This window comes from Colletotrichum higginsianum, chromosome 2, assembly GCF_001672515.1.
Source record: "Colletotrichum higginsianum IMI 349063 chromosome 2, whole genome shotgun sequence".
Classification (NCBI taxonomy): Eukaryota; Fungi; Ascomycota; class Sordariomycetes; order Glomerellales; family Glomerellaceae; genus Colletotrichum; species Colletotrichum higginsianum.
In genome coordinates this window covers 5,477,041-5,496,530 of record NC_030955.1, presented here as the reverse complement: position 1 = coordinate 5,496,530, position 19,490 = coordinate 5,477,041, and the positions used below count along the sequence as shown (strand labels likewise).

The 19,490-nt window shown below is 57.3% G+C and overlaps 4 protein-coding genes across 4 annotated transcripts; 2 read left to right on the top strand and 2 right to left on the bottom strand.

Annotated features, from left to right (window-relative positions):
* Positions 1-53: 53 nt before the first annotated feature.
* CH63R_03374 (Transcription factor) lies at positions 54-3,714 on the top strand (the record flags this gene model as incomplete). The annotated part of the gene is made up of 3 exons (XM_018298349.1): positions 54-277; positions 371-1,072; positions 1,137-3,714. 3 exons carry the CDS (start codon positions 54-56, stop codon positions 3,712-3,714), a joined length of 3,504 nt encoding a protein of 1,167 aa, XP_018163165.1.
* Positions 3,715-8,799: 5,085 nt separating this feature from the next.
* Positions 8,800-12,630, top strand: CH63R_03373 (HET-s/LopB domain-containing protein; the record flags this gene model as incomplete). The annotated part of the gene is made up of 1 exon (XM_018298348.1): positions 8,800-12,630. One exon carries the CDS (start codon positions 8,800-8,802, stop codon positions 12,628-12,630), a length of 3,831 nt encoding a protein of 1,276 aa, XP_018163164.1.
* A 301-nt stretch (positions 12,631-12,931) lies between these two features.
* Positions 12,932-14,079, bottom strand: CH63R_03372 (Coiled-coil domain-containing protein 25; the record flags this gene model as incomplete). The annotated part of the gene is made up of 4 exons (XM_018298347.1): positions 12,932-13,078; positions 13,229-13,633; positions 13,815-13,939; positions 14,007-14,079. 4 exons carry the CDS (start codon positions 14,077-14,079, stop codon positions 12,932-12,934), a joined length of 750 nt encoding a protein of 249 aa, XP_018163163.1.
* Positions 14,080-15,002: 923 nt separating this feature from the next.
* On the bottom strand, positions 15,003-17,858 carry CH63R_03371 (XFP domain-containing protein; the record flags this gene model as incomplete). Its single annotated transcript, XM_018298346.1, has 8 exons — positions 15,003-15,037; positions 15,107-15,785; positions 15,840-16,604; positions 16,656-16,965; positions 17,019-17,171; positions 17,265-17,475; positions 17,542-17,616; positions 17,696-17,858. The coding sequence occupies 8 exons, from the start codon at positions 17,856-17,858 to the stop codon at positions 15,003-15,005; spliced, it is 2,391 nt and encodes a 796-aa protein (XP_018163162.1).
* Positions 17,859-19,490: the final 1,632 nt, after the last annotated feature.

Below are 19,490 nucleotides of genomic sequence, written 5' to 3'. Positions count from 1 at the left end.
CTCGTAAGCGAGCGAGCCCAGCCTGGTTCTTCCCAGAACGCACAACCTCCGTCATGGAGGCTACCAGTGGCTTTGCCAACGGCTTTCCCAAAGTGCCCAACGGAAAGATTAACGGAAAGGTCTACGGCAACACCAACAGCACCAAGACCACCATCGTCAAGACGAACAGCACATCGACGAACGGAAAGATGAATGGACAGGCTGTGACCGTGAAGAGGAGGTCGACTCCTCAGAGGGGTCCGACCCTGATCGGCCGCTCCTTTAACGTCGTCGCAAGGTGAGTGCACCTATTCCCCCCACTCGTCGTCACGGCGAAAGCTGCTTGCCTGCACATGCTCGAGATCCCCCTCTTACTGACCACTCGACCCAGGATCCTGACTTGGTATTCCATCATCTCCATCCTCTTCCGCTGCCCCGCGAATCTCGACGCCTGCGACGAGTCCTCTCCCAGGATTTGCAAGCCGTACTTCCAACTGAAACACGCCGTAACACCCCACCTCGAGCCCTACTATCATACCTACGCCTCCCCCTACGTCGAGAAGGCAACCCCTTACTACAACGTCGCCAACGAGAGAGTCTTCGTCCCTACCAAGGCCTACGCCACCAAATACGCCGGCCCTCGACTGCAGCAGGCCCAGGCCTACGGCCAGGCGCAGTGGGACAAGAACATCCACCCGAAGCTCGCCGTCTACCAGAAGCAGGCACAGGACAAGTACGACCAGACCGTCGCTCCCCACGTCGCCAAGGCCTCCACCACCCTGGGCCCATACTACGACATTGCTCGCACCAACGCCCTGCAGACCTACCACGACATCCTCCTGCCCTCGTACCACTTTGCCCACCCCTATGCCGCTCAGGGCTACGCCGTCGCCTCTCGCTTCACCACCGAGACGGCCGTCCCCTCCGCCTATTGGGCCTGGAACAAGACCTACAGCTTCCTCGACGCCACCGTCTGGCCCCAGTTCCGCGTTTTGTATCTGGAGAATGTCGAGCCCCAGCTGGCTAGGATCGGACAGCGCCTTGGCCGCTTCAAGAACAAGACCAAGGGATCGTTCGACAACGTCTCCGAGAGGTAAGAGAGAATACGCGTCCAACTCTGCTCACTCACCCCAAGAAACTACTGACATCTGGTACAGCGCCACGGCCAAAGCATCGTCCTTCACCAAGCCCGCTGCGTCCACTGCGTCCACTGCCGCTGCCTCGGTCTCCTCCGCTATCTCTTCTGCCACCGAGAAGGCTTCCACTGCCATTGAGAGCGCCCACATTCCTGACGCCTCCGAGGTCGCCCAGCACGACAAGTCGGAGCAGGTCCGCCCGCCCCCGGCCGGCGAGGATGAGTCTGACGCCCGCAAGACCGCCCGCGATATTGTCGCCGAGGATCTCAGCAGCTGGCAGTCCAAGTTCGCCAAGGCCGCTGATGAAGGCGCTTCCGAAATCGAAGACCGCGTCGAGGAGATCTCCCAGCGTGTCATCAAGGAAAAGGCCCATGGCCAGGGCAAGACACTTGTCGCCGAGCTCCAGAATGCCGCCAAGGCCGAGGTCGATGCTCTGCAAAAGAAGATAATCAGGCTCGTTCAACAGTCGGCTGACGCCCCCGACGCCGCCCAGGAAGAGCTTTTCGCCTCTGTCCGGAAGTCTGGATTAAACGTCAAGGAGAAGGCGCAGAAGATCCGCGCCTGGAAGGACGAATACGAGGCCGAAATCGAGAGCGCCGTCTCGGCGGCCGCAGACACCCACTTTAAGATCCTCGAGAGCATCCGCGACTTGGCTCTCCAAAAGATTGGAATGAAGTGGGCCTGGATGGACGGCATCACCTACAAGGACTGGGCCAAGTATCACGAGCTGAAGGACCGCTTCGACGAGTGGACCATGGACCTCAAGAAGCTCATCATTACCCACCCCGGCCTGGAACAGGCACGCGAAGCCTCAAACGAAGTGGAGGATTCCGGCATGGCCGTCGCCCAATCTGCTGCACAGGAACTCGCAAGGCTCAAGCAGGTTGGCGTCTGGAAGCTCGCTGCCCAGGACTCTTCCGACAACTTCGACAGCGAGACCGCGCGCCTTGCCGCCGAGGAAGCCGAGCGCCTTCGTGCCTCTGAGGCTGCTGCCTCCGAGGGCGTCTCCGCTCCCGAAGAAGACCCTCTGGAATCGGCTGCAAGTGTCATCGAGGACGAGTCCCCGGCCACCGACCTTGGCTCTGGCGGAGTGGCGAGCTCCGTTAGCAGCGTTGCCAGCGGGATCAAGGAGAGCATCAGCAGTGTCATCCCTGCCGTGTCTTCGGCCGTATCCGAGTCCGCCAGTAGCTCCGCCAGCCAAGCTTCAAGCGTTGTAGTCGGAAGCTCGTCTAGCACTGCTTCGCAGCCTGACCTCGCTTCCACCATCATTCCCGGCGACGACCAGACCTACGTCGTTGATGCCGACGGATCCTCGCCTGCTGGGGACGAGGAGAGTGCTGTTCTCGGTGACAAGCTGGAGGAGGAGATCATCTCCGAATCTGTCGAAGGCGAGCCCGTCGCTGCCGACACCGAGACTGTCAAGCCCGCATTCCTCGGCGCTGCTGCGCAGTCCGTCTCAAGCAGAGTGCCCATCCTGGACGACGATGAGGATGCTGAGAGCGTCTCTTCTCGAGCTCAGGAGGCGTACTCTGCCGCCGTCTCCAAGGCCTCTGAGCAGTATTCCTCTGCCAGCGCTGCCATCTCCGCCAAGATCTACGGCACCCTCCAGCCAACGCAAGAGAAGCTGATAGCTTCTGCTTCCGGAGCCTATGCCGACGCACTTGCGGCCGCCAACTCCCGATATGAGGACGCCGTCAAGGCTGCCTCCAAGGTCCTCTATGGCACCGCTACTGCCAAGTCTACCCCTTCTTACGACTGGGCCAGCGTCGAGGCCATCGCTTCTGAGCGCCTGAACGAGGGGCGCCTGTGGGCGGAGCAACAGTACGAGAGCGCCAAGATTGCACTTGGCCTTGCAACTGCTACCCCTACCTCCCAGGTCGAGAAGCTCCTCGACCAGGCCAAGTACAACTACTACGCCGGCCTCGGTGTTGCCCATGCTCGTTACTCGGATTTCCTGGCTGCCGCGTCCTCGGCCCTGAACTCCGCCACCGCGACCCCCACTCCTACCAACGTTGCCGGCACGGCGTCCTCTGTTGCCTCTGTTGCCACTCGCTCAGCTGATGCAGTGGCCTCGGGAGCGCAGAAGGAAGCCGTTGCCGTGGCTTCGGCCGTCAGCGACGGGTTCTCGGCTGCCGCTTCCATCGTCAGCGATTCCCTGTCGGCCGGCGTCCAGGACGTCGTCGACGCCGCGCAAGCCATCGAGAAGGGAGTTTCAGACACGTGGGAGGCTGTCGTGAGCCGCGCCAGCATCCAGATCTACGGCCAGCCTACCCCCACTGCGTGGTACGACAACGCGTACAGCGGTGCCGGGCAGTTTGCGTCGCAAGCCACGGCTGCTGTTGTTGAGAGTCTCGCCGCGGCTCAAGGCCAAGCTGCCAAACAGTATGAGGATATCAGCAAGCTTGTTTCTGAGCTTCTGGTTGGCAAGGAGCCCACCTACTCGGAGAGTGTTCTGGGCCGTCTGCAGGCTGCCTACTCTACCGGCCTTGCCTCCGCTGCCAGCCTGGCCAGTGCTGCTTCATCTACAGCCTCTTCTGCTGCTTCTGCTGTTAAAAACGCTGTCAAGGAGACTGTGCAGCATGCCCGCGACGAGTTGTAAACAAAGTCTCCTCGGAAACACCACGAAAAGTACGATTGCATGAGTAATAGCACACGAATCCATCTCAACACGCGCCTACAAAGGCAAGAACCCCCACCACGCTCCCTTACGTATCAGATACCCTCGCGCCTTGAGTTTCAGGGCCGACTCGTCTCGAAAGTTTCCTTTTCTATCCCACTATTATCTGGCTGCCATCAGCCTTCAAACCACTGAAATCGTACGTTGTCACTCCTCCTCTATCAAGAGGTTCTAGGCATTTGATTTCTCTGTCTTGTGTTGGCATCTGAAGGGAGGAGCAGAGGGAACGGTCAGCCGGATTGTGTTCTATTGTGGCAGGACACAGATTTGGCGGCGTTTGGTAATGGCAAGCCCTTGTGGTTCTTTGGGAATGCAATGAGTGGCTGGCCTAATACCATTTCACGTTTGTGTTTTATGTTTGCTCATGTCCCATGTTATGCCTGCCTGTATTGTTTTAGTATATGTAAGACAAAAGATTTGAACTGGATATTCCGGTAGTTTGTGATGCTTGTGCAACTTTCAAGGCTGTAATGGACATGATCTATTGTTAAGGCTTTGACAAAGCATAGGGCAAGTAGATTATTACATGGACAATGAGGAATGTGATGTACTTGGTTAGTCTCATGAGTACAGTCCTTGGGGGGGGGGACGGAGGAAAAAGGAGTTGGTTTTGTTTCAACAATAGAATTTACAACAAGACCTACGTAAAACGCAGTTTACCTTTATGTATGCTCTGAGAGGATATCTTTTGGTTGGCAAAGGTTGTTAGAATACGCTTCCTCTTCCCATCCTCTTGGGTCATTGGTGATGGGCAGACATCCGTCTCGGGCAAGGCTTCAGGTGGACTTTTCCAGAATCACAAGAATGCGTCGAGAGTAACAAAGCACGCAAGTTCCCAGCCGAGTGCCGGACGAGTCGAGCATTCGGTTTTTCTCGAAGAAACCGAAATGGGGGACGAGGAAAAGGAATGCGACAGACTGGCCTTGGCTTAGGGGTTGGTTGTTGGTCAGGGCAGGTCACCAGCTGTGTTTTGGGCCGTCTCCGGTTGTTGATGGGCACGAGCTGCCAGTACTCCTCGTCTTTTGGCACTTCAACATGGCCTCTCAGGGTGCTTTTTTGCGCCATTTGCGAGGCAATGGAGAGGGGCGGGGGCGGGGTCAACATCTAGACTGAGCCTGCCATTCGGTTTCGCGGGGGCCCATCACGCTCGGAGGCGAGGCTACGATGGCTCGGCGGCCGGGTATGGAGTACACGCACATTCAACGTTGATTTCTGGAGTTGTTCTCCTCACAGTAAAAAGAAGGCGGTACTCAGTAGTACTATGTAGCGGACAGGTTCATTTAGTTTGCGCCCAGAGAACGAAATTCACATTCGGGGTGCGGCCATCAACGCACTTGGCACTGCTTCAAGAACACCATAGCACGAGCTGGGATTCTGATATGAGCAGAAAAGGGTTGTCAGCACATCAGGGCAGTTACTGGTGATCATGAACGGGGCATCTTGCCACCGCACCGGCAAGTCTGGTCGCAGCAACAGCAGCACGGTCTGTCCTGTCCAGGCCTCCGATCCCCAGACTCCACGTCATACTCCCTGTCTTATGTATGGCGAGAAAACAAAAGGTGGCAATGGGGTCTGGGAGCTACCTGGACGGGCTCGTGGTCACGTATGGACAGCTTTGGGTATCCTGCGGCTCGCAATTATGCCTTATCATGAGTCGTGAGTGGTGAGCCGCAACAGACAGCGCCTGCGTCCCAGTCGAGTCTCGCTTGAGAGAGGCATGAAGAACTGCGTGCAGGACTCGAAGAGAAACAATATCCTGGCCTTGTGTATCAGGTCCGGGCCGATAGCGCGCTCAGTGGCTCGGACTAGGCAACGTTGCAGTGAGTGAGGGTCTCAAGAGGCTTCTGGATTCGGGCATTTGCAGAGTGATCGGTCTAACGGGCGACTGCCGAGCAGGCAGCAGGATTATTTGATGCTCCGTGATGTCTGAAAGTGCGGTCTGGTCGAGCCGAGGGTGGCGAGAGAGAGAGAGAGAGAGAGAGAGAGCTGGGAGAAAGTATCGTCCTTAATCGGCTGTCGTGGGAGCCCGTCCTCGAACGGATTTAGGCCGTGACTCAAGCGAACCTCTCTGCGGAGCAGTGGAATTTACCATTCTCGTGAGACGTGAAGCAAAACTCGATTAGATGGCTGCCCGCCTTGTAGGCTCAAATATGCCGGATGGCGTCGAGGTTGTCCCGAGGCCCGATTACTTCTGCTCAGGGTCAACCACAGAGAGGCCAGGAAAGGGCTCTAGATATGCACTGCATATGCCGCCAACGAAGTGAGACTCGTCCCGTGTACGTAGTAGACCGGACAGGCCCTCCGGTCCGCCCCTGACCCCCTCCTATGGCGGCCCTCTTGGCTGAAATGATAGTCTGGCATTGCTCCGGGGAACAATGGGCAATTAAAGGCAGGCCGGTCACCTTAATGCGTGTGGGGAATATGTGCGTTGGTGCGTCGGAGACAATGTGGATGCCTCCATATGGGCGAGGGTTTAGTTTTTAGGCAGCCATATAAAAAAGACGCCAATAACAGAGACCGTGGGGTGACGGACATTTGGAGTTACCAGGTTGCTGAAGGCTAGGAGAGGAGGAGGGACCTCCAGTGCCGTGCCTGTCATAGCGGATGGACTTCCGCATTCGAGACTCATGACCACATGTCTGCTTGGGAGCAAAGTCTGACCATGTCCTTTGGCTGCTGTCTGAAGATGTCGAGGTGGATTTGTACAAGGCTTTCAGTCGTGGCCCAGGTACCGGCAACCATGGCTCGTGAGGATGAGGATTCGCTCTCGGGTTCAGAGGGAGGAACTTTGGCGCTGGAGCCTCCGCCAATACCTGGTCGCCAAGAGTCAGTAGAAGCACTCGACGATCCGCCCACCACTGAGTAGGATTGTGTAGTCTTTAGTCTGTATCCATACATTGAGGCAGGTAAGGTAAGTTGGTGGACGAGGCGCGCATACGGAATGCGCCAAGAGGTACCAGCCTGACTTGGTATTTGTTCCTCAGCAGCACAGCACAGCAAAGCTGGGCAACGCAGAGGTAGTAATGGTAGGGTTGGCGCAGACGGTCCGCTGGTGCGCATACAGAGTGCTAGCCGGGATGTTTACCGCTAAACCGAGCCTCAGCTTACTCAGAACAGAGACGAAGTACGAGGATACAGTCGACGTCGGGCGTATCCAGGAGGGATCATGAGGGAGGGGGGAGATGGCGTCCTAGTCGTGGTTCGATGGGGCTCCCAGGAACAGGGCGTGTTGATCTTGCGTGGGACGTAAAGACTGTTGGATAAGTGTGGATGAGTGTGGATGCCGCAGATTTAAAAGAGATGAAGCCATTGGTAGGAAGAGCCGCGTATTCGTAGAGACGTCTTGGTCCGACTCCAACATGGCACAGGGAAAGAAAGATGAGCCAAACGGCAGACGGGTTTGTGTGTGTGTGTGTGTGTGTGTTTCGATATTGAGATGATTATTTTGTCAGCCCGAGGTCCAATGGAAGTATTCATCCGTAAAAATTCATGGTAGAAAAATGACAGAGTGATGCAGCTACTAACAAACTTTCTTATTCATTCCTCACTTGTTGGTGGTGGTGGTGGTGGAGAGGTATCTTGATGGTGCTGGGAAAAGGGAGAAGACAGCCATAATTACATTCAGATACACACAATGAGACGGGAAAGGTACGTACCTCTTACTGCGTCTACCTAGGTAGGTACGCTGGGTGCACCTCAGGTACGTACTCACACAGGGTCCCGACTACCCGTTTGAGCTCCACTATTCAGGCTCCAGGATTCATCATCCAATGAAATGGGTCAAAAGTCGGAAGACCCGCCAAATATCAAGCGGGTCTAACCGAGACAAGCGAGAGGGCCTGAGAAGGGAGGAGCGAGGAGGGGCAGCGCTGCCGCTCCGTCTTCAGGCAGCAGCATTCCGACCAGCGCGCGCCAGACCGCATCAGTCCTTCCAGATCGCACGTTGCATCCGCTACGGTACATTCGAAATACAGACGATACGGGACATCGCCATCGCATCCCTATCGCATCCCATCGCATCCCATCCACAAAAGCCACAAACCCAGCGACGAAAGTCGCCTGTGGACTGGACCGTGTTGTATCTGTATCTGGCTGGCCCTTCTCCCCGGCTCTAGGACGGAACAGTAGTCACTATTGGCATTCGCATCGGCTCTCAATCCCCGATTCCAATCCAACCTGGTCCAATCCCATCCGTCGTCCAGAATCCATCCATCCATCCATCCATCCCACCGTCGCCGTGCCTGATGGATTGTCGCCAGGATACGGCAAAGACCATCCGTTCTGTATCCTGTATCCGTACTGTACGAACAGGCACCGAAATAACTGCTGCATCCTTCCTCCCGCTGCATCGGGTTCAAAGGTTGCTTGCATCTTCGGTAGCAACCTGGAACCACCCACACCCGCCATCCTTGATCACCACCACGAGACCCGCGGTTTCAACACCATTCATTTTCTTTCTATTCTTCATTTCTTCCTCAATCTTCCTCTTTCTCGTTCTATCGCACACGCGCTGTTGTCAACGGCCCGCGGTTTACCCTGTCATCGAGCACAGTTCAAAGACGACAACGACGACTGTTGGAACACCGCCCAACACAGACGCAGACGCAGACCAGACCCAAAACGCAATCCTTGCCGCGTCATCGCATCTGCCACATTCCGGAGGGGAACCACAAACTCCAAAGTAACAACCATCGCATTCGCCAGGGCTGCCAACAGAGGCCCCGCCGCCCACACAGCCTGGCCGACCCGCCCCCGAATCCCAACCCCGACGCCGAGTCCCCGACTACTCATCACCACCTCCGGGCCGCCGCCATTCTCCAGGCACCTCGCGACAACACGCTGATTATGTCATCGTGAACCAAGACGCCCAAAGACTCACTTGGTGTACCCTTTTATTGAGCAGTGCTCACTTCGTTCTCTCCTTAATCTACCCCGTTTCGCCTCGCCTCTCAGGTGAGGGGCCCCCTTCGCGTCGTTCCAAGCCCTCACTCCGTGTCCACCGTCGCCATGGAGGGCATCCGCGCCACCACCGGTGGCTTCATGCAGCGGCGTCTAAGCCGCTTGTATAATGACACGAAAAAGTCTTCGGATTTCGTCCAGGAGCCCACCAAGGCCCCCGAAGACCCCGAGATCAAATCCCTGTTCAGGAAACTGCGCATCCAAAAGGACCGCGTGTCCGTCTGGGGCCTCGAATGGACCGATCCCAACCAGTCAGATGAGATTGACAGCTCGCTGTCAAAGGCCGGCCTGAGCGAGGTCGTCCACAGCATCCTGTCGAGGGTTCGAGAAACACTATCCGAGTTGGATGCCTTGTGGAAGAGCTACACGAACCCGCTTGGTACCGTCTCGGAAAAGTCGTCGGGCGACCGCAAGACATCATTTGTCACCTGGGACAAGGCCGTCTTTGCCGATGCCATCGCCGACCTCACGCAGTCGGTCGATACCCTTTACGACCTTTCTAGAACACGCTCCTCGGGCCACATGTCTTCCCGCTCCAAGCTCGAAAAGTCCATGGCATCCACCGAAGAGCTGAGGCCCTTCGAGTCCACCAGGATGCAGACCCCTCAGGAGATCGATCCCAAGACCTTGACCAACATCCGCGCCATGCAGGCGGAGCCCATGACCGAATCCAGAGCCAACCTCCCGCCGAGGGACATCGTATTCATGAGCAAGCAGGCCTGGTCCGATTTGTCACAGCACATCGGTCGGCAGCCGTTCGCGCCGCTGTTGTTGGAGTATGCCACCTTCGATTCCATCTACTCAGTCACAGGCATCATGCCCCCCATGTCGCGCTTCGAGAAGCTGTCGGCCGGCTTGCAGCAAGATTCGCAAAGGGCGCCGGGCACCTGGATCGGTTTGCCCCGGCTGCTGGGCTACTTTGAGGATCTGGAACACTCCCGCCTCGGGCTCGTGTACCATTTCCCGCCCAACTTCAACGCCGTCTCTTTCGAGAACTTCACCCAGAACCCGCTCTACAACGTTTGCACGCTCGCCGATCTTCTCTCGCGGCCTGATTTTGAGCCGACCTTGGAGGCGAAGTTCCGTCTGGCCTCGAACCTCGTCAACACCGTCTTCGACTTGCACGCGAGGGGCATCACCCACGGCTGCATCATCGACAAGAATGTCTCCTTTTGCAACATGGCCACGCCAGACCTGACCACGGGTCCCGGCGAGGTAGATATCCGCCGGCCCCTGGTCTCGTCTTTCGACCTGTTCCCAGATGCGCCATCGGACGAGGAGCCGGTCTCGCCATCCCTGCCTCTCTTCCGCCATCCCCTGGATCCTCGCACGACACCAGCATCTCCCATCAACGACAAGATGGATTCGCGAATCCTCGATCTCTACTCTCTCGCCATGGTTCTGCTATCTATCGGTCTGTGGACGAAGCTCGAGAACCTCGTACCCGATCCGTCTCAGCCGATCCCCGAATCCGTTCTCAACCAACTGGGTATTCGCTGCTCCTCCATGTACAAGAGAGCTGTCGAGACCTGCTGGACCGCCGTCGACACACAGCTCCAAGGAGTCGCCGCGGATGAGGAGCTCCTTTCCGCTGTACAGGTGACTGTGACGCGCTGCTTAGACTCGTGCGCAATTCTCGACAACATGAACTCCCTCGAGGACCGCCTTAACCTCGACCTGGGCAAGACAACCGCTTCCCCTGTGGGAACCCCCGCCAGGCAAAGCATATCCGGGCCTTCTAAAGACGCACAGGCTTTCCGCCCGTCTGTCGACGCGCATCGCTCATCATTCGATACCAAGGCTCCTATCTCCGAACCTAACCCTGCTCCCCGCTCGTATCCTTCAGCCGCGGAGGAAAAGCGGCAGCTTGCTAGGAAAGAGGTTGCGGGTGGGTCACGTTCACGCACTTGGCACGCACCGCATGCTAATCACATCGCAGCCGCCCCCGCCCCCGCCGAGTTGCCCGCCGAGCTGCCTGCCGAGACGAAGGCTGCCAAGCCGCCTTCCACCAAGACCCGGCTGTATCCTCAGATCCCACTGCCTCCCGATGCTGTTGAGAAGTGGAACACGTTTGTGATGCCCCAGGTCAATCAGGCCTTGCGACATTTCTACCGAAAGCACCGGGAAGAGTCTGTTGAGGTATCTCTCGAGTCTATCGGCAGCTCCCCAACGAGGACACAGCCCACCGTTCTGGTTGTGTGTACGTCTGTCAGTAAGGTTAAGGCCATTCTTACACGCAAAATGGGCGAGCTATTCGACGGCAAGTCTGGGTTTGGCTTGAAGGTATGCAAGGGACAGGTCATGAGGTCACGGAAACAGTCAGGCGACGTCAAGCGAAGCGCAGCACACGATGATGACGACGACGACGAAGGCGGTATCAAAGCCGCTAACCCCGACTTTCAAGCGCGTCCCAATAATGGCGCGAGCATCGGAGCCTGGGTGGGTGACCGCCACCTGCCGCCCGTCAGCTTGGGCGGCCTTGTTATGGTGGACGATAAGCCGTACGGGATGACGGTTCATCACATGCTGGACGACCCCGAAGAGATTTACAAGCACGCCAAAGCGCAAGACCCGGCGATGCGGAGCATGGCTAGAGACGCCGATGACGTGCGGTTCGACTGGTACGCCGAGTCATCCGCCGAAAGCAGTAGCGGAGAGGACTATGCCTGCGAGTTTTCCGAATCCGAATCGGGGGCATACTCGGAGACGGACGTCACCAGCGAGGATTCTGAGGAGGAGGACAGCGGCGACGAGTCCGAAGGCGAATATGACCAGCCCGGCGACATACCGGGGGTTGAGCCCGGCTGTGGCGAGGGGTACATCATCACGCAGCCCGCCATGGACGACGTCGACGAAGAGTTTTATCCTTCCGAGGAAACGGCAAACGAGGACCATCTGGATAGCTTCACTGTCGGGGAGGTCTACGCGTCGAGCGGAATCAAGCGCAGGGAGCAGAACGGCCTGATCCACGAGATCGACTGGGCCCTGTTCGAGTTCGCCCCCGAGAGGCTGCCTGACGACAACACGATTCCCCGGATTCAGAGCAAGCAGCTGTCGCCGTCGTACGGGAAATTTCCGTCGAAGCACGGCAAGTTCATGCACCCGATGACCGTGGCACCGACGTCGGCGCTGCCTGGTTTGGAGGTGCAGTGCATGGCTCGCACGAGCGGCCTGCAGACGGGTCTCATCCTCCCCGCCCTTACGAGCGTCAAGATCTTTGGGCGCGTGACGCCGAGTCACACGTACCAGGTCAGCAGCGCTGCCGCCGAGACGCCTGCCGAGCTGGCCGGCGACAGCAAGAAGCTGGCCATGGGAATCCCCGGAGACAGCGGCGCGTGGGTCGTTGAGCGTGCCCACGGCCGGGTGTGTGGACATGTTCTGGCGTGGAGTGGGCGGAAGCGCGTCGCCTACATCTGTCCGATGGACGTGATGCTTCTCGATATTGCCGAGGCGCTCGAAGCCCGCGAGGTCGGCTTGCCTGGCGGCGAGCCGGTCGTGAGTCTCCGAGACCGGTACGGAGAAGAGGAGGAAGAGGAGGACGAGGACGAGGGAACCTACAGGGAAGACGAACCGTCGTCGTCGCCTTTTATGGATCCCAAGGACGACGATGATTTGGACGTGGTGTCGGAGGAGGGGGACGACGACGAGTTCCCAGTACTCGTCAGGTCGCGCGCGCCTCCGCGAAGGCGGGGTGAGAGTAGGAAAAGAGAAGAGCAAGGAAAGCAGCAGCAGCAGCAGAAGCAGGAGGAACAGAAGCAAGAGGGTAGCCCGGAGGAGGGGCGGGAAAAGTTTGCTTCGGACGACAATCATGAATTATCGCGTAGGATGGAGTCCATGGGCATCGGGAGGAGTCGTATGGGCATCGGCATGTGCAGCTGACTGGCTGGAGGCGTCGTGCGGCCCGGTCTTGGAATACCCCTATTTTTTACCTAGACAAGCGAAGCGTTGACGAAGTAACGAGGCATCTTCTTTATAATCGCATGATCTTGTCGGGACTTTGTTATGGTTTTTTTTTTTTTTTTTCCCTTTTCAGTGAATGACAACTACCCGGGCTTCACGGGCCGATTCAAACTGGGAACAGACAATGTTTTGATTGACTGGAAATTTGTGACTGTGCTGGCTGTGTGTGGTGGTGGTGGTGATGGCGGTGTAGGAAAACAAAGCGGGCATTGCGGGCTAGCTACATGAAGTCGTCCTCCCAGTCGGGGTCGCGGTTCTGGTTGCTCGTGGACTCCATGTTCTCCTCGGTGAAGATGTCGTCGTAGGCGTGATCCTTTTGCCACTTCTTCTCCTTGCGCTCCTGGGCGATGCGGGCCTCTTCTCGTTTCTGTTGATGTCAGCGAGGGGGGGTTTTTCCGTACGAAGGACCATGTGTGGTGTTTATACGGGAAGAGGGAGGTAGAGAGAGGAGGAGATAGAGACAAGAGGAGAGGTAGAGAGAGAGAGAGAGAGAGCGGAGGGATGAGAAAGGACGTACCCTCGCGAGCGAGGCAGCCTGGTCCCTCTTGCGCAGCTCCTTGAGCCTGTCCTCGCGCTCCTGCTGGAGGTCGGGCTTGCGCTCGACGCGCGTCTTGTTGAGGCGGTTGACGACGGGGTTCTCGCGCTGCGGGACGAGGATCTTCTTGACCTTGCGCGGGTCCTTGAAGGAGACCTGGCCGACCTCCATGCTGCCGTCCTTGCGGAGGTTGGACCAGGGCGTGTAGATGACGGTGACGTTGTCCTTCTTGTTGCCCTCGATGGAGTTGGCCTTTGTGAGCTGGGCGAGGTCGACGAGCAGGGGCTCGGGGATGGCGTCCCAGGTCATCGGGCTCTCGACCGAGGCGTCCTTGGGGTCCGGGAGCCTGAGGTAGATGTGGGCCGAGGAGAGCTTGTCGGCGTGGAACTGGAGAGGGGAAAGGGGGGGGCGGGTTAGTGAGGGAGGCATAGAGGTAGAAGATGAGCGAGTGGTGAGAATGAATAGATGAGAGCGAGTAGATGATGGGCGGATGGTGAGAGCGAGTGAGCGAGATGGAAATGCGTACGTACCCTGTCAAGTGTCAGTACATGTCCACGAGTGAATCGACAAGGGCGACGAACCAGACATCCTCCTCCCAGCCGTACTTGATCAGTTCCTCATCTGTCGCCGCCGTCATCAGTCCTCTTGCGTCCTCTTTATCGAGCCTATACCATCCGTTCTCACGGCCCCATCCTTTATCGACGGACGGACGGACGGACGGAACAAACAGAAGGGGGGGGGGGGGGGGGGGGGGGCGTACTCTCGAACTTGTCTTTGCCGACGTAGATGAAGGCGGCCGGATCCACGGCCTTGGAGGTAAAGTAGTAGACCATCTTCGCAGAAGAGAAAGGGGGATAGAGAGATGTCACTCCTCACGCGCGGCACTGAGACTCTTCCTGTCTTTCCCCCGGTGGTTTGCGTTCTCGGCGTCTCCGTGGCGGGCGGTCGGTGATGGTTTGGCGAAAGAGGGAGAAATTTCGAAGTGGGGGTGGGGCATAGGCCAGGTACCCAAAGCTTAACGGTTTTGGCGTTGGCAGGGTGGTCGGAACGATAGTCAGGAAGTAGCTCCTGAGCATGGAACCAGCTGAGGTCTAGTCATCTCACTCTCACTTTCACTTTCACTCTGGGGAACGAGTGAGGCTCACCGATGAGACCATCCATGCCTCCTCGAGTGAAAAACAGATCATCATTATGGGTGGTTGGTTTCTCGCCTTTACATCGTTGGGTTGACAATTCCAATCAAGACAGTTTTCTTTTGACTCTGCGCCGACACAATCAGTCCCTAGAGAACGGCCCCGGTCTACTTGTTGCGCTGACGGTGCGATCGGCAGCAATAGACCGCCGAGGCAAACGCCGCCATCTTACCCCAACTTTAATTCTTCGGACTGGTTTATGGAGGCCATCTAAATCGCCATCTCTATGTTTCTGTTCCCCAACATCATCGCCAACACTCCACAAACCCACCTGACACGACACCCCAGCCCTCACTCTCGCTAGATATTCTTCTTCCTATTGTCAGGAAATCAAGCCTTGTTGGCTCAGTGGTAAAGCGTCTCACTAGTAATGAGAAGATCGGCGGTTCGATTCCGCCACGAGGCACAACCTCGGACAATCTAGTTGTTCATTCCCTTCATTTTTTACTTTTTGATCACTGTTGCCCAGGTCCTTTCTTATTTAATTTCGGCTGTCTCACGGCATCTTAATTAATCTGTCTAACTGTTGTCTAGCATTTGTCGTAAATCGTTCATCGTAACGCTTAAAACTTGGGAGTGTCGTAAAGGTCGTCGGGGTCTGCCATCGTCAGTCACCATTCACCATTCCATGCTAGTGTCACACCTCCGGGACAACGGGACTGCATACCTTTTCCGTTCTCCAGGATATAATCCCGGATCTTCTTCACCGTCGCCTCCACCTCCTTGATCTTGTCATCAAGCACGGCCTTGACCTTGTCATTCACCTTGGCACCGCCCTTCAGTGCACGAATCGCCACGTCGTATCGGCTCACGCAGTTGACAAGCATCATGTCAAACGGCGTTGTCGTACTTCCCTCCTCACGATAGCCCTCGACAGTTACCCTGTCCAGGCTCGGCCGTCCAAACAACAACCCCTGGAGCTCAGTGGGATAGCCATGGTAGTTGAAACACACGTCCCGGTCATCAGTGAAAACTTCGAGGAACTTCTGCCTCGACAGCGCGTGTGGATGTTTAGCCTCGGCTTTGAGAACCATGAGATCCGTGACGTTGACGACGCGAACGCGGAGCTCGGGCGCTAGCGTTCGCAGCAGCTCCGCAGCTTTGAGGACCTCCAAAGTGACCTCGACGCCGACGCCCACGAGGACCACGTCCGGGTTGGCGCCGCCGTCGGTCGAGGCAAAAGACCACGTGCTCGCGCCGAGCCGGCAGTGCTCTGCCGCGGCGTCGGCATCGAGGTACGTCGGCGTGAGCTGCTTGGAACCGATGACAAGGTTGACGTAGTTCTTAGACTTGAGGCAGTGGTGGACGGTGCTCAGGAAGCAGTTGGCGTCGGGCGGGAGATAGACCTGCATGTGTCAGTGGCTGCTGTGCTTGGTTGAGTGTCGGGATGATGGACTTACTCTTGCGGCTTCGGCCTTGAGGTTGAGAACTGCGCCGATAAAGGACGGATTCTGATGGGAGAATCCGTTGTGCTCCTGACGAGCCCACGTGCTCGTCTCGATGTAGTTAATGGACGCCAGATCCCCGCGCCACTTCACTTGCTTGGCAATCTTGTTGAACTTGGCATACTGCACCATCATCGTGTGCACGATGCCCAGGAACGACTCGTAGCTGGGGAACAGGCCGACGCGGCCCGTGAGGGTGTATCCTTGCATGAAGCCCTGGCAGCAGTGCTCCGAGAGGATCTCAATGACCCTGCCGCCTTGGTTGCGCGAGTACTGGTCCCATTGGAAGTTGCGGCCCGTGTGCTCTAGCACGGCGTCGAGCTTGTTGCTCTCGAGCTCGTCTGGCGAGAACATGCGGAAGCCGTGTGGGTTCTCCTGCATTACTTTGTCGAGGAGCGTCCCCGTCACCTTCATGCAGCTGTTCTGCTCGCCAGGGCTGACGGCGAGGGGCTTCCAGTCGGGGAGCTTGAGCCCTACGTACGGGTCGTAGGTCGCCTTAAGCTGGCCAAGCTTCTTAGCATCATTCGTGGGAATCGCCCCGAGGACGCTGTCGGTCGGCTTTCCCTCGGGCAAGAGATTGCCAATGTCGTAGCTGGATAGCCAGTCGTGCAGCTGTCCGAGCTGGGCCTCATCTGAGCCGGCCTTGGCCAAAGGTACTTGGTGGGATTTGTAGGAGCCCTCGACGATGACACCGTCAACCTCCTTGGGCCCAGTCCATCCCTGAGAGAGTCAGCGTGTGTAGGCAGGTTGGATGCCGAAAAGAAGACTTACCTTGGGTGTGCGCAAGGCAATCATGGGCCATCGCGGCTTGGCAATAGCCTCACCAGAGCGTGCGGCCTGCTGGATCTTCTTGACCTCGGCCACCGCCCATTCCAGAGCGCTGGAGAGGTCGGTGTTGATGTCTGCGAGGTCTTCGACAATGCACACTTGGTAACCGTAGCCCGAGAACAGCGCAACAATCTCCTTGTCGTCCATGCAGCCAAAGATGGTGCGCTCACTGATCTTGAACCCGTTGATGTGGAGAATGGGGATCACAGCACCCGACTCCCTGGGGTCGAGATACTTGATGGCATGCCAGGCACTGAGACTCATCAGCACGGGTTTGCTTCGCGGCAAAATAAGCTGAAAACTCACCCGGCAGTGGGGCCACTCTCGGCTTCGCCGTCGCCGACAACACAGGTCACGATGAGGTCGGGGTTGTCCATGACGGCGCCGAAGGACACGGACAACGCATAGCCAAGCTCACCGCCCTCGTGAATGGAGCCGGGCGTCTCGGAGTTGATGTGACTGGAGACGTGTTAGTGCGTTCGAGCGTGCGAGCCGGTCGCAGGAATGGGACGGTGTTCTGCTTGCCTCGGGAAGCCTCCGGGGACGGAGAACCTTGTGATGAGGTTGTGCAGGCCCTGCTTGCTGACATCGTACTCGCCGGGGTAGAACCTCTCGAGCGAGCCTTCGAGCCAAAGGGCCGCCAGAGCCGCGGGTGCGCCGTGACCCGGACCGATGACATAGATCATGTCCATGTCATGGTTGCGAATCAGACGGTTGAGGTGGGACCATACCAGAATGAGGCCGGGACAGGTGCCCCAGTGACCTGGCGCGGTGTGTGTCAGGATTCAGTTGTTTCAATCAAGAAATGGGCAGTAATGAGTGGACTTACCCAGCAATCGGGGTTTGATGTGCTCAAGCTTAAGCTCTGACTCCAGCAGCACGTTGTCCCGCAGAAAGATCATCGCTGAGAGTTGTTAGCCGTGGAGAAGCAGCGGATCGGCCGGCCAGGCCAGACCAGACCGAACAGAGCAGGATCGGCTTACCGGCAGCGATATAGCAGGCGGCATTCTGGTAGTCGCGCAGAGACTTTGCATCTTTTTCGTCCAAAGGCTTCTTGTCCGTCTGGACAGCGAGGTCGAGGATGCTGTCGGGCAAGTGGGAGGGCAGCGGAGGCGGGTTCGCCTCTTGGAGGACTTGTCCAGCCATCGCGAAGATGGGACGGGATTTGTGTGATTGATGTTCGAGCAGTGCAGTAAGGTACCTGGGGTACACGGATGTCTGAGTGCGGACAATAGGGTGTTTGTCCGTGGTTCTGGTTCGGCTCCGGTCCAGGTGTGTACAGAATGTGGCGTGTTGTACTGCGATGGGCAATGTTGTGGATGTATGAATAGGGATCGAGGACCAGAATGCGACGATGCTGTTTTGTTGGAATGCAGTATATCACGACGGCCAAAATAGCCTGACGGATGGTTCGGTGCGTGTTATCAAGGACAAACACAGCCGGCAAGCTAAACCCGGGTCTGGACCTTTGCTGTGGCGGCGAGGGCGGGAAACTGGAAGCGGGAAGCTGGGTTTCTGGGATGCCGATCGTTCTGGCCGATGACGTCTGTCGGTGCTCATCCAATACTGAGCGAACTTCTGAAGCAACACAAGCACCGCGGAGACGTGTCGGTGGATCCTCAAAGATGCCACTGCTTCAAGAGTCAAGTGACCAGAATCGGTCGGGTTTCTTGGATTCTTCAGTTCGTGATTGTGGTTGTGATCGTGGTACGGTATGTAGAGCTATAAACACTCTGTCTGGGTGTCTGCGGTGCTATTCAGTATGAGCAGCTAATTGGCCTCGTCCCCTGGCTGCTGGGCGTGTGTACAATCAATCACTTGCTGCCCTTGAATAACGAGAGTCGTCACTTCAGATAGACACAAGTCAGAAATAGCTACATCAGGAAGGCCCGTTTCGACGAGTTGCGCGCAATTTGGATCATGTCGATGTCACCTGTGCTTTGGTTGTCTGTCAGTCGAGAACTAGAGGTGTTTAGCTCGCTGCGGGCCTCCGGGCCCTTCACTTGACAAGACGGACGAGGACCGCGGCGCAACAATTGGATGCCGAGGAGATGGGCTTTCCAGGCGGGTTCAGCAAGATGTGCCATCGCGATGATTACAGGATCATGATCTCACTGTGTGTTACAAAACGAGGCGCGTTCTTGTTACCGTTAGGCAATGCGAATCTGGAATGGGGGTGCAGCTTCCGAAAAAAGTGCTACTGCCACTGCACCTGCCAAATGCCCGGACAGAAATGGTAGGTGGAGACGAACAGAAAGCTTGGGCCATTGAGGGGCAATCGAGGGGCCGCTGTAGGAGGTACGTACTGCAAAGGTTGCAGGCGTACGGATAGGCACAGAGCAAAGTAAGGTAGGAGAGCACAGATACGTACCGCGGTAGTCTGTCTGGTTGAGAGTCTGGAAGACCCGCTGTATCGCGCGGTCATACTTCAATCCGTGGGTCTTCATTGGCCATAGTGCTGGAGCATCTGCTCCTATGCCCACTTCCCGGACCACCTGTCCGATGAGAAGGTAGGGCAGGGCGAGGGCGAGGGCGTGGTGGCAGGCACGGACAGGGGGGGAGGCCAGGGCCGTTGCCGCTTTGGGATGCGGCGACTTGACCTGCAGCGACCAGTGACATCAACATGGCGAAATCGCGATGCGTCGGCGCTTTCATTGATCTCTCTGCACCAAACAATCCACACGTTCGTTTACAGCACCTAGTGTGCAGCACCTACACTCCACGTTCAGTTACCACTTTCGCCCAGGACTCGCGCGTTCCTCAACTGCCGTAGCACCT